Raw genomic sequence first — 26,647 nt, 5'->3', positions numbered from 1 at the left:
TCATTTTCACAATATTGATTCTTCCAATTCAAGAACATGGTATATCTCTCCATCTGTTGGTATCATCTTTAATTTCTTTCATCAGTGTCTTATAGTTTTCTGCATACAGGTCTTTTGTCTCCCTAGGTAGGTTTATTCCTAGGTATTTTATTCTTTTTGTTGCAATGGTAAATGGGAGTGTTACCTTAATTTCTCTTTCAGATTTTTCATCATTAGTGTATAGGAATGCAAGAGATTTCTGTGCATTAATTTTGTATCCTGCAACTTTACCAAATTCACTGATTAGCTCTAGTAGTTTTCTGGTGGCATCTTTAGGATTCTCTATGTATAGTATCATGTCATCTGCAAACAGTGTATACAGTTTGACAGTTTTACTTCTTCTTTTCCAATTTGTATTCTTTTTATTTCTTTTTCTTCTCTGATTGTGGTGGCTAGGACTTCCAAAACTATGTTGAATAATAGCGGTGAGAGTGGACATCCTTGTCTTGTTCCTGATCTTAGAGGAAATGCTTTCAGTTTTTCACCATTGAGAATGATGTTTGCTGTGGGTTTGTCCTATATGGCCTTTATTATGTTGAGGTAGGTTCCCTCTATGCCCACTTTCTGGAGAGTTTTTATCATAAATCAGTGTTAAATTTTGTCTAAAGCTTTTTCTGCATCTATTGAGATGTTCATATGGTTTTTCTTCTTCAATTTGTTAACATGGTGTATCACATTGATTGATTTGCATATATTGAAGAATCCTTGCATCCCTGGGATAAATCCCACTTGATTCTGTTGTATGATCCTTTTAATGCATTGTTGGATTCTGTTTGCTAGTATTTTGTTGGGGATTTTTGCATCTATATTCATCAGTGATATTGGTCTGTAATTTTCCTTTTTTATAGTATCTTTGTCTGATTTTGGTATCAGGGTGATGGTGGCCTCATAGAATGAGTTTGGGAGTGTTCCTTCCTCGGCAATTTTCTGGAAGAGTTTGAGAAAGATGGGTGTTAGCTCTTCTCTAAATGTTATCTAGCTATATTTTAATGTCTGTTCACTTTTGTATCTCGGAGCTCCTTGGAAAGGAACAGTGCCACTTTTATTTCTATAACCCCGATACCATTTAAATTCTACTTAGCACACAAAGGGTGACTTCTAAATATTTACCTTTTAATTGAGGCTTCCGGCTAATGTTTCCGATTGCTTGCTGGTATTTCCACTGCAGTAGAAATTCTCAAAACACTTGTCTACACTCACTATCACCAATCCCTCTCCTCATATTCTCTCTTGATTTCACCTCATCAGGCTTTTGCCCTCACTACCTTATTGCAACTGCACTTCTGAGGTCATTAAGGATTTCATGCTGCTAAACTCAGTAGTCAGTTGTCAATCCATCGTACTTAACCAATCAGAAACATCCAACACAGTTGATCACTCCCCACTCCCTTTTCCTTGATACATTCTCATCAGGACAGCTCATTCTCTTGGTTTTCCTCCTCTTGATGCTTCTTTCCAGTCTCCTTTGCTGGTTCCTTTTCTCCCAAACCCTTGGGTTGGAGTGCCTCCTAGCTCAGTCTATTCTTGTTTTCTCTTTGTCCCCACACTCCCTTGGTGAGCTCATTGATTTAAATAGCACTTATGTGCCTAAGTCTCACAAATGTTATCTGCAGCACAGACCACTTCTCTGAACTCCAAAATTCATTTCAAGCTAACTTCTCAACATCTTCACATTTTTTTTTCTGACACCTCCATTTATAACTGAATTCCCAATCTTTACCTGAAAACTACGCTTTTGTGCAGTGTTTGCCTACTCAATTGATGTGATTCAGTCCCACCCCTCCTGTTTTCTGTAAAAAGCTCCAAACATGGGCCTCCTTAAGGTTTTGGAACATGCAGAGAATGTTTCCACTTGTGGACTTTTATTCTGTTTGTTTCCCTGATTGGAATATCTCCTCCAAATAGCTGCATGGGTAACTCTCTCAGCAACTTTGTCTTTTTTAAATTGTTACACTTTCAAGGAGGCCCACTGGACCATCCTAGGTAAAATCACAAGCTAACCTGTCCTCAACCCTACCCCTAACTCTAGATCCTCCTATCATGTATATTTTACTTTTATTTTACTAGATAGTTAGATGATAGATGATAGATAGATAGATAGATAGATAGATAGATAGATAGATAGATAGATAAATCTATCTGATTTTAAGTTTACTTTCCTTGCCAGAACGTTTAGTTCTAGGATTTTTTCCCCTTTTCTGCTTTGTTTAAGATGTATCTCAAGAGTCTAGAACAGTATTGGGACATATTAAATGCTCAAGAAATACTTACTGAATGAATAAATGTCCTACTTCAAAGTAAAGATACTTCAAATTGAACTGATTATCCTTCAAAAGCAACTTCTCCATAGCTTTGCTCTTTATTTTGCAACCATTTTACTAGTTACCCAGAAAAAAATCTAGAGTTATTATTATTTCAAGAAGGGCTTTTTTGATACTTTTATGATTGAGTTCATTTTGAAATTGATGGAAACAATCTTCCCTTGACTTCTGTGATACCACACTCTTCTGGCTACTTACTCTTTCTTCATCTCAGTTGTCGACTATTCTTTCTACGTTTTCTTCTTTATCATTAGTGTTTCTAATGATAAAGTCATCAGTTCTTCTCCTTCTACTCAGTTTATCTGGGTAATGTCAGACATCTCAGTGGCTTCAATGAGCTTCCTGAATTTATGATGCCTAAACCTGTATGCCAAGAGCAGATATCTTAGTAAACTGCAGACTGAAGAGGTTAAGAATATCCCACCCCAAACCCTGTCACTTTGGCACATTGATTATTTTGAACTGAAAGCAATTGAGAAACAGCAGATGAAGAAGGGCTTTCTGATCCCCCCCTTTCTATCTAAAAGCAGATCGTAAAATTTCCATGTTCCAGGAAGAGAAGAACATTCTTATCACCAGAGAGTGGGAGTCAACGCCAAAATGGATCTGAGCAAAAAAATGTACAAAAATGAAAATAACCCTTATTTTCCACTGGCTTCCCCCATGTATTTCCTAGTCACTTTCCCACAATTTACTGCCCCTAGTAGCTTAATCCCTTTTCCTTTATGTTTACACTTCATCACAAATTTATCATTCTCTGGTTAAAAAAGCAGGTAAACTCTCAGTCCTAACTACTTCTTCAGGTCTTTATTTTTCCTATGAAGTTTCCCTTGTATTAAATAAAATTTGTGTGCTTTTCTCCTGTTACTCTATGTCAGTTTAATTCTCAGGTCTCGTCACCGAACCTAAGAGGGTAGTGGAAGGTTACTTTTCTCCCCTACAAGTCTTCTCTAGACCTTTTAAATTAATTCAATTCAAGTACTTTGCATTCAAAATAGACAAATCTGAATTCATCATGTTTTGCACACTCTCCCCCAGTATGTACTTACATCCTCTACCTTTTAATGATCAAAAATTTGCTCCTTTTCCTTTATTCCCATTTTAAGTGAGTGCCACCTCATTGTCTACCCCCAAATTCTGTGCATTTCACTTCATTTCCCTTTCCAACTGTTAATTAATCAACAAATTGTTTTAAATATTTTTTGAATCTCTATTTTTCTCCATTCCCAGAGCAGAATGCATGGATTTGAACCCTAGTTCTGCCCTATGTTAACTAATTAGCCTTTAGCAAGTTAACTTCTCTGAGACTCGTGCTCGCTTCAACAGCACATATACTAAAATTGGAACGATACAGAGAAGATTAGCATGGCCCCTGCATAAGGATGACAGAAAGAAAAAAAAAAAAAAAAAAAAACTTCTCTGAGTCTCAATTTTCTCACTGCAAGATGAGAATAATAACTACTTCTACCTCTTTGGGTTATACTCAAAATTAAAGGAGCTGATGCATATAAAGCATTTAGATGACAGTCTGGAACACACTCAGTAAATATTAACCATTGTATTTTATATCACTCCCCTACCTTAAATTTTTCAGTGACTTCTTGGTGCCTTTTGGAAGAATTGCAAATATCTTAACAAGGTTTGCAAGCCTCTTTGAAAACTAGCCTTCACTTACCAATCTTGTCACTGAACCCTTTGCACTCTGCTCTACTGTAAGGAATTTTTTTTAAGTTCCTCTGAGATGCCTATTCTCTTTCACCTCTGTATGTATAAACACATGTTTACCCCTTGCCTGTTTGGTCAATGTTGTATTTAAGCTTGAAATTCTACTTCATGGAGCCTAATACAAAGCTTGAACGCCGTGTTTCTGCTATTATAATGCTTGTCATGTCGTATTTTATTTAGCGGCCTCACTATATTGTTATCACTTTGAGGGAAGGGAGAATATCTGTCCCTCTTGCAGTATCCCAATTGAAGGTACTTAGTTAATAGTTGTAGAATGAATGTTGAGTTAGCAAAATGTTTGAGTCAAGTTTATAGCTCCATTTAATTCCTATAACACAACGTAGATTTGACAGTGTTCAATCATTTAACTCTAAATAAGATTTTTAAAATAATACAATTACAGTTTGCTAAAAATAATACATTTTTAAACAACAAGGGGTTTCTTGAAGAGGCAGAGTCATTTCTATGAAATTTTAGTTTCACCTTGTTCTACTACTAAAGGTTCTTATTACTATATTAAGGTCAGTTGTGTTATGCAATCTAATTTAAGACTTGAAAATGCCAACTCTTCACTGTAATGTAAAAGGGAGTTCAGAGATTAGTGGTTTTTATATGCTTAGTAATATTAAATGACAGTAATTATAAAAAGAACCTTAGGTTTATTGATCAGATGTGTAAATATCAGTCACTCATCTTGACTTCTAATAAAAAACCTGCAAGTTTAAAACTGTTTTGAAGACTTCTAACATTTGACCTTTAAATTTTCGATTCGAATCAATGTCTAAACATAAATTGGAGTACAATGTGCCTTATTCAGGAATGATTGTAAACTTTTACTCTATTTTATTTTATTCTCAACTAATAAACTTTATATCAAGAAGTCAAAAGTGAAGAATGAAAGAAAAGTTGTTTTTATTTTTTTAATTATAAATCAATGTAGACTCTCTCTCTCTCTCTCTCTCTCTCTATATACACATATATACATATATATATAGTGAGAAAGCAAGAAATGGGAGTAGAGAAGACCTGAAGACTTATTTCTCTTTCTCTATATATCCTGAAATTTATACATGAAATATATTTAAACATAACCATATGTATAATATAGTAAGAGAAAATAACAGTGTTCAGCATGATTACTGTATATATTGATAAAGAAATATTGCATTCAGGAGAACACATCATAAAACAAAGATGTGGAAGTAAAGAGTAAACTAAAATTTCATGTTACTAGGCACTTTTTCTAAAGGATGTCAGCAATTTATTAATTTAAATTTATCTACTAGTAGGAAACATTTGCTCTTAACTTTCTAATGGGCTGCCTAATGATAATCTGCATATATATAAATCTTTGCTTTGTTTTAACACAAGAGAACTTAAAAATATAATAAATGAACTGAAGAACTTAAGATCTAAACTTATAACTCCTTTGCTTAAATATCTCTAATGGCTGTACATTTTCTACACAATAAAGCCCGAACTTCTATCATACTGCAGATCTTCTAAAATCTGACTTCTACTTACCATTTCTCTCACTGTACTCATCCTTTAAACTATCTTTCCACGCACAATACATGCTCCTCACCCCAAACCCAACAAATTTCTTGCCTTGGTACCTTCTTTTTTTTTTTTTTTTTTTTATCATTAACTTGCTTGTTATGTTCCTTAGCTTCAAATTTCCTCATCATAGTTAAAGAAAGTTTATTCATCTTTTAGTGTCCCACTAAAAACCAAACACCTCTGGGATCTTTTCTTGATCCTCCTCAGCAAGAATTCATACTTTTTGTCCCATGTGACGTGCTTAACCTTCTGCTTTGGAGTATAGGCAAATTGAGGACAGATCCCATGTTTTCCTTATTTTTCCTAACCTCATGCAACAGTGACTTCCCTAGTTCTTTGCATATCATACATACTTAATAAAACCTCATTGAGTTGCATTGAAAGTGAGCTTTGGTACATTTTAAAACATTTTGGGGAATTCCCTGGTGGTCCAGTAGTTAGGACTCTGTGCTTTCACTGCGAGGGCGTGGGTTCAATCCCTGGTCAGGGAACTAAGATCCCACAGGCCACGTGGCTCAGCCAAAAAAAACCCAAAATAAATAAATAAAACATTGTGGAAAGCTTTTTATAGAATATATTGTCATTATGCATAGTGATCTGCATTCACTACAATAACCTGTGCTTCTGCTTTTCTCCTTAATTCCCTGTAATTCACCCTGCCTTCCTTCCAAACCATGCTGATATCTCAGCACTCAGAAGACTTCTTGGGAGACACAACAAAAAGTTATAGAACTGAAAGAAGATGTTTTCAGTTTCCCTATTTTATTAATGATTTGATATTAAAAGTAGGTTATTTTTGTTTAATGGGCATTTATTGAATACCCAAAATGTCTCAAGACACTAAAATTTACCCTGGAAAAATACAAATGAACATGATGTATCCCCTGAGAACGTCATAATCTAGTGAGAATGCCAGACCCAAATATGGATAATTCTATTAGAGGTGAATAAGTACTAAAATGGGAGCCCGTTGTGACATTGAGTCTCTGAAATGATAATGATTCAGATAACATTGGCTAGCTAATAGGTTTTTTCATTTGTGCTTAGATAATCTTTGCTCTTATAAAATCAGAGATTTGTTTTCTGCTAGTGTGAAAAGGGAGAAAACTCACGTGTGAATCTTCACTGGATGGCAATCATTCAGCAAAGAGTTATTGAACACTTACTATGTGCCAGGCAGAGTTTTTGGCACTTACAAATGACACAGTCACCACCCTCATGAAGCTTGCCTTTTCTTGAGTGAGAGATCTTGAGTGAGAGAGTCCTGTAGGTAAATAAATATCTGACATATCTTAGATAATGATACATGATACAAAGAAAACAAAACAGATCTTGGATTTAAGGGTGGGAGACTCTGCCTAGATATGCTGATAGTGGAAGACCTCTTTGAGCAGTTGATACCTGAGTTAAAACCTGAATGAGATCATGATCAAAAAGCTTGTCTTCAGAAAAATACCATGGTGGTATAGTTGTATATCTTTTCACAAGACATTCGTTCTATCTGGATCTTTATTCTAGTGGTTTCAAGCAAAGGAAGAAGGGTAACTAAGTTTCCCAGGTGGTTCTGCTTACCTAGTTTAAGATTTACAGCTCACCTTGGTAAGAAGTGCCATTGATATGTTTTTCACCATGGATCATTTTTTTTTTTTTAACATCTTATTGGAGTATAATTGCTTTACAATGATGTGTTAGTTTCTGCTGTATAACAAAGTGAATTAGCTATATGTATACATATATCCCCATATCCCCTCCCTCTTGCATCTCCCTCCCACTTTCCCTATCCCACCTCTCTAGGTGGTCACAAAGCACCGAGCTGACCTCCCTCTTGCTATGTGGCTGCTTCCCACTAGTTATCTATTTTATATTTGGTAGTGTATATATATATCAGTGCCACTCTCTCACTTCGTCCCAGCTTACCCTTCCCCCTCCCTGTGTCCTCAAGTCCATTCTCTACGTCTGCGTCTTTATTCCTGTCCTGCCCCTAGGTTCTTCAGAACCTTTTTTTTTTTTAGACTCCATATATATGTGTTAGCATATGGTGTTTGTTTTTCTCTTTCTGACTTACTTCAACCATGGATCCTTTTATGTATTCTTGCCAAGGAATCCTAGACTACTTCACAAGCACATTCTCCTGGAAAAATGACAAAAGTTCTTATTGGAAGGATATATAGCTGTTTTTCTCCAAAATTTTTCACAGTAGTTATAACAATTAAGTACATCCTCCCTTTTGAAATATATAAAGTGTGATTAAACAGTTTATAACATCTTTTAACAAACATACTACAGTTATATGCTCTGAGTAAAATTAGTCAAATGAATTTGCTTAATATCTGAGTTTAATGATAAGAGGTTCAATAATATTGTGTAATGCAAATATATGTCCAGAAGGGTATGTTATGTACATGATCCTGGTATGAATCTAAGTGACTTTTCACACTTCCTAATTTATATTTGATTTTTATAAAGTCAAAAGTGACTTTAGGGGCTTCCCTGGTGGTCCAGTGGTTAAGACTTCTCCTTCCAATGCAGGGGGAGCAGGTTCGATCCCTTGGCTAGGGAGCTAAGATCCCACATGCCTCGTGGCCAAAAAACCAAAACATAAAACAGAAGCAATATTGTAACAAATTCAATAAAGACGTGAAAAAAAAAAGTGACTTTAGAGTCTAGTCCATAAACTGTATAACGAGAAGAGTAATATCTAATAGTAGAATGCCCCTAACCTCCCTCGAATTGAAACACGATGAGTTTTCCTTTCTTTTGTAGTTCACACGTTGTTGATTGGTTGGAAAACATCAATTTGTTCAAAGGCACACAAATTTAGTGGCAGAACCAGAATGTAAATTTCCAATGTCCATTTCCTATTCAGTTTCTAGTGTTTTAAAAAAGATAATGGAGTGAATTAACATTTAGTTTCTGGCAAAGATATTGTTGACTAAATTAACTTCTCAAAATTTAGATTATTTCAGTCTATACATGTCAAAACCATTACGTGTTTTTTGTTTGTTTGTTTGTTTTTTCCTTCTGGATCAAGGCATTGTGGTGAGAATATAAATTACTTTAAGATAAATTCAGAACCAATCTTATTTCCATCCAACTTTAGAATGTAAATTTTAGGTCAGAAAAAAAATTATAGCAGAAAATAGAAATTAATGAGAGCTGTTGGACATTAAAGTAATGCCACAGCACCTCACTTTAATCAAATTCATTGTATATTTCCTGTTCAACTTTGGTTCTAAGTGCAGTCAAGCTCATTTCTTTGTAACCAAATACCATGAAAATCAACCTGTTTTTTAAAGAAATGTTGTTGAGCTAATGAAAGCAATGCAAATAAGTAGTTTGACCAAGAAAGAAAAAAAAATACGGAAAACTTAATTACCAGATGTCATCATTTATGGGTAAATATATAAATGCAAAGTATTTAGGGAAAATGAAATATATTCTTTTACCATCGGAAGAGTTGTGACTATTTAATTGACCTTCATTAAACTGGTAACAGGGACACATCAACAACCTTTGGAAAGCTTACACAAATTGTATCAATTATAAAGCTATTAAGATTGACTTAATTGTGCTGTCTCACTAGCAGAAAACGGGTCAGTTAGTTCAAGCCTCTGGAACACACATTATGAACTATTTAATACACATGTTCCTCCCGTTCCTCAGTAGTAAAGTTGTGTAACAGGTCTGTTTATGAAGATTGCATTGTAGAAGAGGTATTCCTTCCAGATCTCACTTCAGTGTGAATATTTTGCAATTATTGGGTATGGCTTGTGCTTTATTCAGTGAAGACCTCTTTTCTTCCCACACTGGACTTTGATATCAAATGAAAGTAAAGATTGCACCTAAACACTTATTATGAGCCAGGCAACCTTATGAAATGATTATATTATCATCTCCAATTTACAGGTGAATGCAGAGAAGTGAAGTAACTTGCCCAACAGCACACAACTAGTAAAGTGGCAGAGTCCAGTGACAAACTCAGCAGATGTAGTTCCAAATCCCACACTGATTTTAGCACTAGAGAATTCTCTCTGTCAATTCTTGTGTTGACATTTCCTTTCAGTTATACTTGGGCAATCATAACAGGTGCTGTTTTAAGAATAAATAAATATTAGATTTGTGTCTTAACCCACCCAGGTTTTAGGGCCATATTTTAAGTCTGTCGTTTCTGCAATGAACTTGGAAATCCTTTGGCCTTTAATAGAAAACTTCTCTAAAGACTATATTTTATTTGGGAAGATGCAGTTGTTGAAATGTACACAAAATGTATAACTATGAAAAAATATTGCACCTTATACATTTTCAGTTGCAAAACTAAGATAATGGGTTGTGTTTGATTTATTTGCTGTCAATTTAAAGACAGTATTTTAGCTAAAGCAGTCTGTTGTAAACAGTTTTCTATTTAGAACATTCCCAGAGTTGACCATAGTTGCTTCTTTTTCTTTTTTCTTTTCTTTCTTTCCTCCTTTTGCAGTTTTTAAATTTAAAACATTAAAAGCAATAAAGAGCAGAACAGAAACATTGCATTATTCCCAAAAATTTTTCCCTGAGGTAAGGTTTAAATTAATCAATGTAAGGTTATTCACTAACGTTAAGATAGCTGCTCCATAAAGCACAGGCATAATTTCTGTTTCATAGGGGTTTTCAGAGCATTTCTAATGAATTCAGAGGATCATCTAATCCCAGAAAGAATACTTCCTTACACTCAAGAGGTCAGTGTCCTCTCTTTGGCGTCAGAAAATACCTAAACGTTTTTTTGTTTGATTTCTATCTGGCACCCCCTTTTTTTGGCATATCCTGTTGGCATCACCGCATAGAGAACTTCCTGAAAAGCAGATCAGATTGTTATGATCCAGAAATGCTTTTGTCTGGCTTCTAGGTCACGCTTTAAACCCAGAACAAGTGACAGAGCTAAGCATACTATGTGAAAATGACCAGTCATTAAACTCGAGTGGTTTTTTTTTTAAATGATACAAAATACTCAAGTTGCAAGTAGAACTATTTTACATAAAAGTCCAGTGATGTTGATTTTTGGCCAGAACTTGGAATAGCTGGGAAAAATATCAAGAAAAACAATTTTTATCAAAAGGCAAATTAGTTTTTGAAGCTGGTGTTAATTGGCAGCCAAGGTGTTTCATTATGAAGCTGAATTTTTAACAGTTGTTACTTAGTTACTATGAAAACACCAGCCAGAAGAAAACACTGCAGCCGTAATGGATATTTCTCCAGTCTTTCCCTGTCCCTCTGCCAACGTGTCAATAATGTGAGTCCTGTTTCTAAACGCCTATGTGCTGCCTGGAAATTGCCTGTGTTGGCTGTTTATTCAACTTTATTTCCAGATTAGATGCATATTTGATAATCAACAGGTTCAAGGATGATCCCTTTCAAACTGCTGGTGTTGTATTTTTCTGTTTTGCAATTCTCTATGTTTGAGTGAAACCTTAAGAAGACCTTATTGGAAGAACTGTCTTTTCTTGTAACCTGGAGTATTGAGCTAACCACAGGAAATATATAAATTGTAACTAGAAAGATGATTCTTTTGGATGAAGCAAAGAGAAACGTGGTGCCTTATCTCTATGTGTGAGTGTACCTACTGCTGATTTTATTTTTAAGGAAAAACACCTGAGGGCCATAGGTAGCAAGTTCCAACTGTTTATTCCCCTCCCTAGTAATAAACAGCACGAAGGTTTCTCTCCACACATAACACGTCCAAAGCCCCTGGGAGTATGTATGCTTTGATATTTTCCCTATCCTGACATTTTACTAGCTGACTAAGAAAAAGATTGGTTTGCCCAGAGTCCTCAACCTATAGGCGACAGATTCTTGTATTGTCCTGTCTATAGTCATCCTTTTGATTTCTGTTATGTTTAGCATCTAGTTCTATAGTGATGTATAGAGAAAATCATTTTTTTGTGTGGTGATGTGATAAAAGTATTAGTTTAAATTACTTGCCAACAGTTCACCAACCAAATAATTTAACTATGCAATTATAGTCTTATTGAAGCCTTTGCTATTGATTTGAAGAAGCAACCATGGATCTATTTGTTGTCCTTCAGAACAAAAGCAGCTTTTCCTGTTGCCTTGCAAAGTCTCAGCTAGGGTTTTACAGAGCAAAATAATGAATGCTTCCACTGCAGCATGTCACAGGGGAGGCTGGGACAATACTGAACTCATGCACACCACTGATCCTTACTTGCTGGGCAACATGTATGCCTGGATTTCTGACAGCCCTGTGGGTTCACTAGAGACCTCAGTCATTCTGTTCGTCCTTTCGTAGGCAATGGTCGAGACAGTTAACAACCTCCTCCAGCCGCAAGCCTTGAATGCCTGGAGAGACCTGACTACAAGTGATCAACTACGTGCAGCCACCATGCTGCTTGACACTGTGGAGGAAAGTGCTTTTGTGCTGGCTGATAACCTTTTAAAGACTGACATCGTCAGGGAGAACACAGACAATATTCGTAAGTGTCCTTTGTTCTACGGAAGGGCCAGAGAGGGACAAGAAAAAACTATCACCCTGTTCAGCAGAAGAGGGAAAAGAAGAAAGTATCATCTATAGCGGACCAGATATCATGAGTGATACTTTATTTCAGTGGAGATAAGTTATCCTTTTTCTATAATTAGGAGGGTATCACCTGTCATTAGCTTAGAAGTATCCTCATAATCATGTATGTATCCTCCTAAGGACATTCCAATATTGAATATATTAGCCTGAGATCACTTACAATGAGGTCCATGTATATATTTTTTCAGTTTTTATATATGTGTGTATCTATGTATGTACAGTAGTATTTAAAATTTTATCCTTATGGGTCACTTCAGTTATAATAAGAATGTCTCTGAATTATAAACTATAAAGAAGCCAGTCATTTGCATGAAGATGATAAAACAATTTTTGATAATTGTGTTATTGGCTCATAAAGAGTGTAAATCTATTTTTAATGTGTCTAAGGATGTAGCTGACAGTTTTATTTCAGATGATTTGATAAAGCTATTTCAAACATTACATTTAAAGATAAGTCAATATTGATATCATAGTACAGCTCTAGATTATAAAAGCATTTTCACTTAATTCATAAAATAAAGATAACATTTTGAAAGTAAACTTATAGTCAATGACAAATTGTAAGGATTTGAGCTTGAGTCTTAAAGTCTAGGCTTTGTAATTGATATCCTTGTATTCTTATCTACCTGATTTTAATAGCTTTTATTTGCTTTATTTTGAAAAAAATTAGAACACTAAAAAAACTTCTAAATAGAAGACTGAAGTACTATAAAGTATGGCAGACAGAACATTAATTCCAGCGTTCTGATTTCAGAAATATTTCAATAATTAGGAGATTATCTTAAATTTGTCATGTTTCTCAACGACCGCTGATATCTCTTTGCCATTAATAGAATTGGAAGTTGCAAGGCTGAGCACTGAAGGAAACTTAGAAGACCTAAAGTTTCCAGAAAACATGGGTCATGGAAGCACTATCCAGCTCTCTGCAAATACTCTAAAACAAAATGGCCGAAATGGTAGGTCAGAATTTATTTATTAAGCTTGATGGAATTGAACTTGTCATTAATTCATTGCATCTTGACTTCAGATTTTAGATCTGCTATCTAAAAGCTCTCCTCTCCTCTCGCTCCACTGTTCTCTAACTTCACCTCCTCTTTCTTAGCTCCTGCACCAACAATATTGCAATGATATTTGCTCTACAAAATTCTCAGTTAGATTTGGAAATTGTTAATTTTCAGTTGTAGAAAAATATCAGAAACTTGAATGTAAGGGAAATTAATAAATAACAAAATCCAGATGTTCTGACTTTTTTCCTTAAAAGGAGTAACTCTCACCGAGTTGACAGATTTTGTTTCTAAAATTTCAAATGAAAATTTTACTTGTAATTTTAAAATTATACGTGTTTTTTCTTTATTAACTTCTTTTTGAGGGTGTTTCTATGCTTTTCCTTTGCAAAGCATATAAAAAATATAAATGTAAGGAGATGCTTTTGGGGAATGGAACTGGTAGATATAGATTAATTTAGTACTAGGTTATATTCATTGAATATGATTAAAATTAAATAAATAAATAATCCCACAGAGAAAGTATGTCTGAAGCCTCACTAATATTAATTTTTTTTTAATTTTCTTTATTTATATTTTGACTGCATTGGGACTTCATTTCCGCACACGGGCTTTCTCTAGTTGAGGGGGGGGGCTACTGTTCATTGCGGTGCATGGGCTTCTCATGGCAGTGGCTTCTCTTGTTGTGGAGCACAGGCTCTAGGCGTGCAGACTTTAGTAGTCGTGGCTAGCGGGCTCAGTAGTTGTGGCGCACGGGCTTAATTGCTCCGCGGCATGTGATCTTCCCAGACCAGGGCTCGAACCCGTGTCCCCTGCATTGGCAGGCAGATTCTTAACCACTGCGGCACTTTAGGGAAGTCCCTAAAATTTTTTAAACATATTTTTTGCTAAGGAAGTGAGATCCTTTAACCTGTTAGGTGATAGGAAGATGACTTCAGGTTGTAGCAACCAACTGAAAGCTGATTTTTCATATTACAAGGTAAATAGTTTTGAAAAAAGAAGAGACTGTTAAATAATATCAAGAAAAACAAATTATGTTTGTTGCCAGCAGAACAAAATTCTTTATAAGTGTTGGAAATCTTATAAGACTGAATTTATAAATAGTACTATGTTGCTAAATTGACTATGTGAATTTTGAGGCAGCAATAAGATTTTCCTTTTTTTTACTCATTTATTTATTTATTGAAATGTTTGAATTTTATTTAATTAATTTTTTTATACAGCAGGTCCTTATTAGTCATCAATTTTATACACATGAGTGTGCAATAAGATTTTCTATAGCACAAAATCAGATTCCTGCATTAGCTTCCTAACTGGTTTCCCTTCTTTGACTCTTGCCCCACAACAGTATATCCTGTTGACAGAGTGTTCTTCCTGAAACATGAGTCTGACCAGTTCACCTCCAGTTATGCTTAGAATGAAATCAAGTGGCTTAACAGGCCTACCACATGCTCCCCAGTCCACTTCCTTCCTGCCTCAGCTGCTCCGCCTCACGTCTGTTTTTAGCATGCTCTCTGTGATCCAGACAGTCTAGTCTTGATTCTTTTTTTTTTTAATTGAGATATAATTGACATATAACATTATGTTTGTTTCAGGTGTACAACATAATGACTTGATATTTGTATATATTGTGAAATGATCACCCCAATAAGTCTAGTTAACATCCATCACCATACATAGTTACATTTTTTTTTTTTGAGAGGAAAACTTTTAAGATGTACTCTTATATCAACTTTCATAATAGACAACACAGTATTATTGGGTTGGCCAAAAAGTTCATTCGAGTTTTCCCGTAAGATGTTATAGAAAACCCCAAACAAACTTTTTGACCAACCCAATATTAACTATAGTCACCATGCCACACATTACATCCCCATGACTTATTTATTTTATAAATGGAAGGTTTTACATTTTACCTTCTTCACCCATTTTGCCTACTCCCACCCCTCACCTCTAGCAACTAGCAGTCTGTTTTCATTTTTTTTGTTTGTTTGTTTGTTTTTAAGATTCCACATGTAAGTGAGATATTTATCTTTATCTGACTTATTTCACTTAGCATAATGCCCTCAAGGTCCATCCAGGTTATAACAAATGGCAAAATTTCCCTTTTTATGGCTGAATAATATTCCATTCCCCATTTTATATCTCTATGTGTAATTACATATATAACATTTTCTTTATCCATTCATCCATCAGTAGACACTTAGGTTGTTTCCATGTCTTGGCTATTATAAATAATTCTGCAATGAAAATGAGGGTGCATAGATTTTTTCAAGTCAGTGTTTCTGTTTGCTTCAGATAAATACCCAGAAGTAGAATTGCTGATCATATGGCAGTTCTATTTTTAATTTTTTGAGGAATCTCCATACTATTTTCCATAGTGGCTATATCAATTATATTTTTATCTACAGTGCACAGGGTTCCCGAATTCAGTCTTGATTCTATTCCTCGAACACACCAAGAGTGTTCCTTCATCAGATGTTTGCATTTTCTTTCTTCTGGAATGCATTTTTTATATTTCTTTTTATAGAAAATTCTCTATCATTCACTGCTCATTATAAATCTTAACCCTTAAGGAAAGCTTTTCCTATCTCCTCGAAGGTAGACTATTCTTTCCCAATCACTATTTTCCCATTAGCCATTTTCTGCCAGCGCTTCTTCATAGCATTTATTTACTTACCATTATATGCAATTATATTATTATTTATTATTATTATTTTTAAGTTGCCTGCTTATTGTCTGACTCTTTCTCTAGGAGATGATCTCCATGAGAGCAAGAGCAAGACAGCTCCCTTCCTCCTCAAAAAAAATGGAGAAAAAAAAATTTATTGTCTTTATTCCTACTTGACTCTAAGATTCAGGGATAAGGACTGGGACTTCCTCGTCTTAGTTACCACAGTGGTCAGTGCAGTTCCTGTCTCTTGGGGATCCACCAAAATGAATTTATACTGGAAGTAAAACATAGGGCTTGACTTATTTTAAGAAAGGAAATGACACAAAATTTTAAAAACATCCTAAAAGAAGGTTAACTTTACAGAGGATTACTTGTAAAAGATTGCCATAAGGGAAAAAAAATAAGGTAGAAGGAGGTATGGAGATAGTGATCTTAAAAGAGCATGATAATTGAATTTTAAGACAGATAAAGATTTTTTAAAAATTTATTTTATTGAAGTATAGTTGATTTACAATACTGTGTTAATTTCTGCTGTACAGCAAAGTGATTCATTTATACATATATACATTCTTTTTATATTCTTTTCCATTATGGTTTATCACAGGATATTGAATATAGTTCCCTGTGCTATACAGTAGGACCTTGTTTACCCATTCCATACATAACAGTTTGCATCTGCTGATCCCAAACTCCCAATCCATCCCTCCCTCACACCCTCTCCCCCTTGGCAACCACAGGTAAAGATTTTGAATCTTTGTTTTGTTTTGATTGTAATTGAGATATAATTTGCATAAAATAAAATGCACATATCTTCTGTTTAGCTTGATGAATTTGACAGTTGTACATTCCTCTGTGATACCACATAAAATAAGATGAAAATCTCATGTATTACCCAGAAAATGTCCTGATACCTCTTTTCACTCTTCTCACCCCATCTCCCCACCTGATGAACTACTTTCTTCTCATTACTATTTCTAAAGACAAATTTTACCTGTTCTTAAACTTCACGTAACTGGAATCATACAGTATGTACTCTTTCTGGCTGTATTCTTTATCTCAGTATAATATTTTTATGATTCAGTCATGATGCTCCATCTATCATTAGTTTGTTCTTTATTGATGTAGAGTAACTCTATTATTTTAATAAGCCATAATTTATTTACTCTCCTATTGATAGATTTTTGAGTTGTTTCTAGTTTGGAGCTGTTGTGGATAAGGATGTTATAAACATTCTTATACAACATTTTTTCTTTGTGGATATATATTTTCATGTATCTAGGAAGGGTAGATATATGTTTAACTTTGTAAGAAATTGCCAAACATTTTTCCAAGTAGTTGAACCATTTTATACTCTCACCAGTAGTATGCAGAATTTCATTTGTTGCACATTTTTACTAACATTAGTGTGGCTAGTATTTTATAGTGTGGATTACAGAGATCCTAGTGGGTATGAAATGGTATCTCAATATGATTTAATTTTTATTTCCCTAATTACTAATAATGTTAATTTGTATGTGTCTATTAGCTTTTTTTAAAATTAATTTATTTATATCCTTATTTTTGGCTGTGTGGGGTCTTTGTTGCTGCACATGGGCTTTCTCTAGTTGTGGCGAGCAGGGGCTACTCTTCATTGCAGTGTGCAGGCTTCCCATTACAGTGGCTTCTCTTGTTGCAGAGCATGGGCTCTAGGCGTGCAGGTGTCAGTAGTTGTGGCACGCGGGCTCAGTAGTTGTGGTGCACAGGCTTAGTTGCTCCACGGCATGTGGGATCTTCCCGGACCAGGGCTCGAACCCATGTTCCCTGCATTGGCAGGCAGATTCTTAACCAATGTGCCACCAGGGTAGTCCCTTTTAGCTTTTTATATATCTATTTTTAAAGTGTGTTTTTATGTCTTTTGCCAGTTTAGTATGTTATTTATAATTCTACTGTTGAGTAGCAGAAATGCTTTATATATTTGAGTCATATGTATATATATATTTCCTAGTTGTGGCTTGCCTATTCATTTTCTTAATGCTGTATTTTGATAGGCACAAATTTTCAATTTTGATAAAGTTTAGTTTACCATTTTTTATTTTATGGTTAGTGTTTTTTGAGTCCTATCCAAGGCATCTTTGCCTTCCCAAGATCACAAAGGTAGCCTATATTTTGTTCCAGAGGCTCTCTGGTTCTGATTTCTATATTTAGGACTGTGATCCATCTTGAATTAAGTTCTGAGTATGGAATGAGTTAGGGATTGAGGTTCACTTTTTTTAATACTGATATGTAGTTGTTTCAGTATCATTTGACTTTCCTCATTAATGACTTGGCACTTTGGTTGAAATGAATATTTGAATTTGTTGTGAATATATATATTATACAGATTTGATTACAATCTAATTAGAACTCTCTAATTTAAGTGGGATGTACAAGCTAATCAGTTTCTTCCCAATTTATATGTACTTATTTTAGGAGAGATCAGAGTGGCCTTTGTCCTGTATAACAACTTGGGTCCTTATTTGTCCACGGAGAATGCCAGCATGAAGTTGGGAACAGAGGCTATGTCCACCAATCATTCTGTTATCGTCAATTCCCCAGTTATTACAGCAGCAATAAACAAAGAATTCAGTAATAAGGTTTATTTGGCTGATCCTGTGGTGTTCACTGTTAAACACATCAAGGTAAAAAAATGGCATGTGAAGTTTTTTGTCCACATCATCTATATTTGTTATAACAAGAGCATGAAGTGTCTTAATTTTCTTTTTCTTTTTCTCTATTTTTTGACATATAACAATTCATTGTCTATAAAATGATTAGTGATTTTTTTTCCAAAATGAGGGAGGAGAATAATTCTTGTATATGTATATACTTAAGGTAACAACATTCATAGATGGATTTTTAAATGCTTCTCTATAATTAAAAAGAGCTAGCAATATGTTCAGTGGAACTCAGCATAGCTCAACTGATGTTACAAGTAGTTATGTCTTTGTGTGTAGATATATTTTTATGTATATGCAAAGATTGTATTGTAAATTGAACAAAGATTTTTAAAAACCATGCTATCAGAAGTTCATTGTATAGAGCAATTCTTTGCTTTGCAGTATAAATTAATTGATGTGATTCTGAGACAATGATACTAGTATTCCTTCAATATTACTTTTGAAAAATGAATTCACCTCTAATCAGGGGGAATAAATAACAACATATATTCAAATTTGCTTAGAATTGATAAGCCCCACTTAATATGAAAACTCTGGTAGACCTCTCCACAAAAATTGAAACATAGTGTGAAGTTGTGTTAGATGTAAAGAAAATGCCTACCTAATTTACATGATCAAAAGTAGTTATTGGCTTTATTGATGTTTTTTTCCTGTAGCAGTCTGAGGAAAACTTCAATCCTAACTGTTCATTTTGGAGCTATTCCAAGCGCACAATGACAGGTTATTGGTCAACCCAAGGCTGTCGGCTCCTGACAACAAATAAGACACATACTACATGCTCTTGTAACCACCTAACCAATTTTGCAGTACTGATGGCACATGTGGAAGTTAAGGTAAGATACATACCATAAAGTAAAAATGGCTTAGCATACAGTTAAGACACTAACTGTAAAAAGTCCTAACTCCATGTCCAACTTGAGTGTGTTTCTACTTTCACAGTAATTCTATTCAAGAATTCTCTGTTGTTCAACCCATATCCTATTGATGAGTCAAAGAACCCTTTTTTTCTATTATCAGTATAGTTCATAAAATTGAAATTTGCTTATAAAATACAATTTTGCTAAGAAAACTTCCCCTGTTCTTCCCTGCTTTTATTTTGTGTGAGTAAATATCAAACCATATCCTCATGAACAGGGCAAGGTAGGACCCCAGCACCAAAGGCCAGTGTGATAGGGTTAGAAAGCTGGGATCTGGTAGGCTGAAGACTAAGGAGCCGTGCATGGGATTAAATACTCTCAAAATGAGTCTTGGGAAAATAGCTGCTAAACACAGTACACAAAGCATTGTAATACATAGAGCCTGGCAAATTCTAACATAATGTGATCATTCTGTCCATTCAAGAAGACACTATTCTAAGGAAAAATCTAGGTGATAGCTTGTTTCCAAAATCAGAAACGTGGCTAACTTGGCTGCATCAGTCTCTTGCCAGGTGACTGGTTGTCTTGGAAGGCAGGAAGAGGATTTAGATTTCAGATATACTTAGGACATAAAAATACAAAGGGATTATTAGCTTGGTTATAGAAATTGATAGATGGGTTAGTAACAAGAAATTATATACTTGTGAATTCTCATCTTCCTGATGTCAATAAAAATAGAGGAAGTATCCCTGTCCAATACATTTTAAAACATGAAAACCATGGCAAAAGTTTTATCCACCTGATACCATTTATCCAATAATTTCATCCAAAATTTTCTTTGACTCTGTGTTGAATTTAGAGATGATGCAGGTATCTTAGAGGGAGACCAAATCTAAGCCCACTCAGGACCTTAGGAATAAATTACCTTAGCTGTGTCAACACAGTCAAGTTTGATCTTTAAAGGACTACAAACCGTAATTTGTCAGAGCTTCACGCATTGATCAAGCTTAGTAAGATTGGCTACACTAACAAATGTTAGGTTTAAACCTGGAATGTATTCGTATGGCTCTAGGATTCTATCTTTTCAGTTTAGGGAATAAATTCAAACACAGAAAAATGGATCATATTTCAAGCAACCACAAAAAATAATTTTTTGCTCAGTTCATTGTATAACAATCTCTACCCAGTCCATTACGCAAGAATCTCAACTGTGACCATTACTGTGTGTCAACAAGAGATAAAAATAGATGGAAATCAATATTTTCCTTTGATGGTCAGTCATAGAGTAAGCATGCCCTGGGTTTCTTGTATCACAATCTCTTGCAATTGCCTGGGTCATTCCCATCTTGATCACACAACATGATTTTGGCACTTGAAAAACGAAAAACAAGCAGAATGATCATCCCTGGAAGTCCAAAAGGAAACAAACCAACCAAACTTACATTAGACTAATGTCTAAAAATGAATGCTAGTTTATTGATGCACAGTGAGATATGCAACAGCCAGTTAGAACAGATATTTGTGCTTGCTAGTTATCACTTCCTAACTCCACAGGAAAATCTATAAAGGAAACAAAATTATATTCGAGAATTTTGCTTGATGAACTTGGAAAGAGAGCAAGAAGAGTTAGCTGACTAGTCTTGTTGCTATTGCTATTAAGCTGTGGTGCCCTAATGCGTGGGTCTTCACTCCAGGGTTCTACCTGTGTGCTGAGTTGCCTTTTCTATCATCTGTGTTACCTCTGCTATTCATTCAGTACTTCCTTCATTTTTTTTACTAACAATTTTCAAACACCTGAGTAAAGGTATTGACATGTTGCCTGCTACACCGTAGGCTGTCAATAAACGAAACTTCCTCCTGGTTTGCCAGAGATATCAGTAGATTCCAGCATTCTGGTGAAGCTTCTGGCCCTCGTGGAACTTGCATTTTTGAGGGGAAAGACAGGGCAGAGAAGTGAAGCTGCAGTCATAAATGTGATAAGTCTTATAACTGAGGCCCACACTGTGATTTAGGGACACAGAGGGGGATCTAAGGCAGGACTGGTCAGAGAGGGCTTATCAAAAAAGTGACCTTCTCTGAAGGATGAGTAGGATGAATTTAGTAAGGTAACCTGTGGAGAATTTGTATCAAGCACATTCTTGGAAGATTTTCTTCCCTTTGCTTTGGGTACACCATTCTCTCTTGCTTCTTTCCTTCCTCAGCAGCTGGTCCTTTTTAGCTTCCTTTGCTCGTTCCTCCTCATCTCCACAGCCTCTTTTTGTTGCTCTGGCCCGGAGCGTAATCCTAGATGTAGTCTAGGCACTATCCATTCTTTCTCCGTAGGTGATCTCATATGTCCATATGGCTGTAAACATCATCTCATGATTCCCAGACTTCTATCTCCATTTCTTAACTCCAGACTCTTAGATTCAACAGTTAACTTGATATATCCACCTAGATTTCTAATAAGGGTCACAATTCTAGAACTACACTTTTGGTGTTTTCCCATTTGTCCTTTCCTTCTTAGTAAATGGTTACTCTGTTCTTCCAGGTGCTCCAGCCCTAAACCATACACCATCTTTGATTTGTTTCTTTTCACTCACACTGCACACCCAATCTCATGAGCATATCCTGCCAGATCCAGCATCTGAAAACTTAGCATCTTCTTTGCTACCACCTGGATTCCAGCCCTTATCCTCTCGCCTCTGCTCTTTTGTTACAGCCCTTTAATTGGTCTCCTTGCTTTATTTCTTGTCCTTCTTAAATTTATTCTCAACGTAATTGCCAGAAGGATACTCTTAAAATGTGAGTCACTCTTCTGATTCATTCTCAAAAAGCCATACTGTAATCCCTTTAAAATGCAGATCAAGTACTTCACACCTTTGAAATAACTTCTTATCTCAATAAAAGCAAAGTCCCAAATCCTGACCCCTTTCTCAACTCTTGACCTACTCTCCTACTACTCTTCCCCTTGTTCACTTGGCTTCCTTGCCTTTCCACAAACGCATCAGGCTTGCTCAGGTTAGACTTAAAGTTTCCCTTCTCCTACCCTTCACCCCCCAGATAGCTACAAGGTCAGCTTTTTCATCTCCTTCAAGTCTTTGTTCCCGTGTCACCTTCTCAAAGAGGCTTTCCCTGTCCACCCTTTTAAAATTTCAGATTACCCCACCCCCACAAAATACTGTGGGAAATAAGGCAAAACAGGTCCCTGGCCTCAGTCAATTTATACTTTATCAATGGAAGGAAGTATTCAGGCTGGTTTTTGAATGGGGTGCTGAGAGAGGTTTCATAGCTAGGTCAATTTGAGCAGATAAAAGAAGGAAAGGGATGCCCCAAGGTGGCAGTGTTGCCAAAACCTGGCCTCAGTGCACCAGCACCAAGTTGAACCTCGGAGACTGAGTTTTGGGTGAAGTAGAAAGGAATAGCTTTATTCTTTTGCCAGGGATAGGGAGCCACAGTGGACTAATGCCCTCAAAAGTGTGTGTCCCCACCTGGGGGTGGGGTTGTAAGGAGTCTTATAGTAATGGTTCAAGGGGCAGTGTTGCTGATAAGGATCAGCGTGCATGCAGGGCCTGCATTCCTTCAATCCAGAAATCATTTGGTGGCCGGTGGTCTTGTGATAGGCTTCTGTGGTGCTGGAGGTTATCGAACTGTGACCTTCTCTCTGCAATGAAGAATGCTTCATCAAGTAGTTAACATCCTCCATTTGGTGGGGGTTTTAGTCCTACAGAAGAGCTCAAAGATACTGTTATGTGTATCTCTTGAGGAGGAACCAGGATCCTGCCCCAAGGCTGCACTATTGTTTCTTGACTGCTTCTCCCTTGTCTCTGCATCCCCTCCCTTCCCTGATTAGCAACTGTTTGAATCTGCTCTTTGGAACTCAGGGGAATGTCATGGAGGTTGAATGAAGCCTATTTCCTACAAACAAGAAATGGGGGGCACAGAGAGAATTTTGTGCCTAGGAGCCCCACAGGGTCCTGCTCAGTTTCAGGAACACAGCTGACTAACTACTTTCGCATTTTCTCTACTTCTCTTGTCTAAGGAAACATTTGATTGTCTTCTCTTTTAGATACAAAAGTAATAATTATGGAAATTTATGTAATTTTATATCAAACTGTGATAGTATGCATGGCATTTTAAAAACTTTTCCATTATTGGAATCACCTGCAGGTTTATTTGTCTGTTGTTCAGTAGAAGGTTGAATACACTAAATTCAAATGTCTGTCTCTTCTCATACCAGTAATTCTCTTTGTGAACACTCTTTGTGGGAGGAGTATTTTAGTTTGCAGGATCATAAGTTTCAAACTAATTGACTAATTAACATTTCTACTGTGGTTTTGTAGAGCACAGTAACAAATGCTTTAGAAAATGGTCTGACAATTTATATCACCTATAGCTTTTTCCTCTACCCAAATTATAATTCTTTGCGGATAATAAAAAAAAAGTCTCCCTACTCATTTCTGTCAGTTCAACTTGACATTGATTTTTATTATCTTTAAAAGGCTTCACTTTCCTTAGTTAGATGCTTGCATCTCTCTCTTTCTCCCTCTCTTTTCTTCTGAGCTTAGTATATCCTATTGCCCCTACCCCAACTTTACCGCAGTCCAAGTGTAGGCATTATTTTGCTATTTAAAATCATTGTGTTTCTTCTTAAATTTAGTATTGATTTAAAACAATGACAATTTGGAAATTTTTAACTTCATACCATGGATTCTGTGTGTCAAATATTTTATAACTACACTTTTTCAAGGTTAGAAGAAAATACACTGTAAGGTTCTGCAGTTGCATATGAAGGAAAGTACTTACTTTTCAAAAAGAGTATTTTTACTTTTTTAAAGTTCAAAAGAAAAGTTAATTTAAGAGTTTAAAAAATGATTTTATTAATGAAAAATAGAATGTTTAATGTATGATGCTAAAGGTTGTACACTTCCATTCCCAAATTTTTATGTTCATTTTGTATTTTGCCATCTATAGTGCAGTGGGATTGAGGTGAAGGTAGAGATTAAAAATCATAAATATTACATAGTACTTTAAACAACTATTTATTTAGAGGAAAAAAAAAAAACAACTAGGTAACTCACAAGTTGAATACCCTCCAAATATGTAAAATTCCATGAAAACAAAATGGTTTCAAAAATGACCAAAAATGTAAGATTTTATTATATTATCTTAAATATTAACTCTATCAAAAAAAATCGACAACCTCTTAGAACCAAGAACTATTCTTGGACCGTCTCATAAAACAGTTTTATAATGATATGTTTCCTTCATAGATTTATTAAAATCTGAAATTATTTATTTGCTGTTTTATTTTCTGCCTCCTCCACTGGACCCAAGCTCAGTGTTAGGAGCAGAGACCTGAAAGAAGTGAGAGTCAGTCTTGCAGATCATCTGGGGAAAGACTCTTCCAGGCAGATGGAACAAGAACAAGAACCTGAAGCAGGGGTGATTCTGTGATTCTGATGAACTGCAAGGAGAACAGTGTAGCTGGAGTGGAAAGAAAAATTATTTTATTACTTATTTTCTCCACTCTTTTTATAGAACTTTTATAGAAAAGTTGAAAGAGTGTTACAGTAAACACTCATATACCCCTTTTTCTGAATTCATATTTAAATTTTGACACATTTGACTGTCACTCTCCTGTGTATGTACATGCATATATATTTTGCTGTATTATTTGACTCTTTGAAAGTAAATTGCTGATTTTATAATATTTAATTCCTAAATCTTCCAGCAAATAGGTTTCAAGAACATGCTCTACCATTAAAACACATAAGAAATTTAACTTTGACTAAATATTATCATCTACTGTATAATTCATACACAGATTTTCTAATTATCCTGATAATGTCCTTTACAGCCATTATATTTCCACTTAGGGCCTGATCAAAGATCACAGTACCTTTAGTTGTGACATTTCTTTGCTCTTCTTTAGAAGTATTCCTGCCTGTTTTTGTCTTTCATGAAAATGACACTTTGCAGAGTCCAGGCCATTTGTCCTGTAGAATGTTTCACAATCTCAATCTTTCTGATTGTTTTCTCATAATTAGATCCAGGTTAAACATTTTTGGCAAAAATACCCTGTAGGATATGCAGTATCCTTCCCATTGTATCAGGAAGCCCCTTATTGGAGTTACTAAGTTTGATCATTTTGTTAAAGTTACATTGTACAGGAACATTGAAGTTTTTGTAATTAAGAGGAACATGTGGAAACATATCTGGAAAGTTTGTTTTATTAATCTCAATTTCTTTCATTGTAGTCTGTTTAGTCTACCCTTTACTTGTTCCTCAAATAGTTAAGTACTGTCTTTGTGACAGGCAAAGTTTATGATCTAATTAGTAATACAGATAAGTAGCCAGCATAATCTGTATCTTATAAGAAATGTCTTATTGTTGTGGTAGAGAATGCTGTAGAAACACATGGGGAAAAGCCTTAACTTGACCTTGAGAGGTCAGAGAAAATGCTCTAGATGAAATGACATAACTTTAAGCAAAATGAGAGCAACAGGATTGAAGTAGCATGAAGTAAGGCTGGATTTTTGTGGTTTTGAAGTGTATATTTTCAGTAAAATTTATATTCAAGAGAGTATTAATTACACTCTTCCTCTGATTGTTTTTATTTCTGAGTTGTAGTAGAATTTTTAAGCAGAAAGAGACCTGCAATCTTCTCATATGCACACTAGATCCTTACCCTTACAATTTTCAGATTCTTTATCATCTTCAGTAAATAAGCATGGCTAAAAATAGCAGCTGGAGATACATCTGCAATTCTAGTGAGAAATATAAGTAATAAAGTTTATGGAGACTGCAAAAAGTAGAGATCTGGTGAGGACTTAACTCTCAGAAAGGCCCAGCATGTTCAATGATAAGAGGAATTAATATCATTTCTTTAGTGTCTACATACATTATCTCATTTGATCCACAGAACCAGAATAGGAATTGTCATCATAATTTATTTTCCCATTTTATAATTTGCAGGGACGTTGGAATAAGAAAAGTTAGGAGGCTTAGGGTCCTGATTCCAGTTCTTTAGGTAATTGCCTCTATCTTTAGCAAATCATTTGGACTCACTGTTCCCATTATTAATCAGTTAACAGAGAGTAATAAAATTATTTCTAACATTATCTCAGGATTATTTTGGGAGATTGAATAACAAAATCTGTTAAAATCATGTTGAGAATTATAAAGTTTTCAGAAAATATAATTTTTTAATTCACTATATGCTTA

At 35.2% G+C, this 26,647-nt stretch overlaps 1 protein-coding gene across 16 annotated transcripts in view; it reads left to right on the top strand.

The window, feature by feature from the left end:
- ADGRL3 (adhesion G protein-coupled receptor L3) overlaps window positions 1-26,647 on the top strand; it is an 859,984-nt gene that overhangs the window by 717,618 nt on the left and 115,719 nt on the right. For all 16 annotated transcript variants that reach the window (XM_082463707.1, XM_082463718.1, XM_082463716.1 and 13 more), the window contains 4 exons: window positions 11,923-12,106; window positions 13,044-13,166; window positions 18,337-18,545; window positions 19,241-19,417. In XM_082463707.1, coding sequence (XP_082319833.1) covers window positions 11,923-12,106; window positions 13,044-13,166; window positions 18,337-18,545; window positions 19,241-19,417 — 693 coding nt within the window. The remainder of the gene's footprint in view (window positions 1-11,922; window positions 12,107-13,043; window positions 13,167-18,336; window positions 18,546-19,240; window positions 19,418-26,647) is intronic.

This window comes from Balaenoptera physalus (assembly GCF_965194825.1).
Source record: "Balaenoptera physalus genome assembly, chromosome: 5".
Lineage (NCBI taxonomy): Eukaryota > Metazoa > Chordata > Mammalia > Artiodactyla > Balaenopteridae > Balaenoptera > Balaenoptera physalus.
This window is presented reverse-complemented; position numbering and strand designations above follow the sequence as displayed.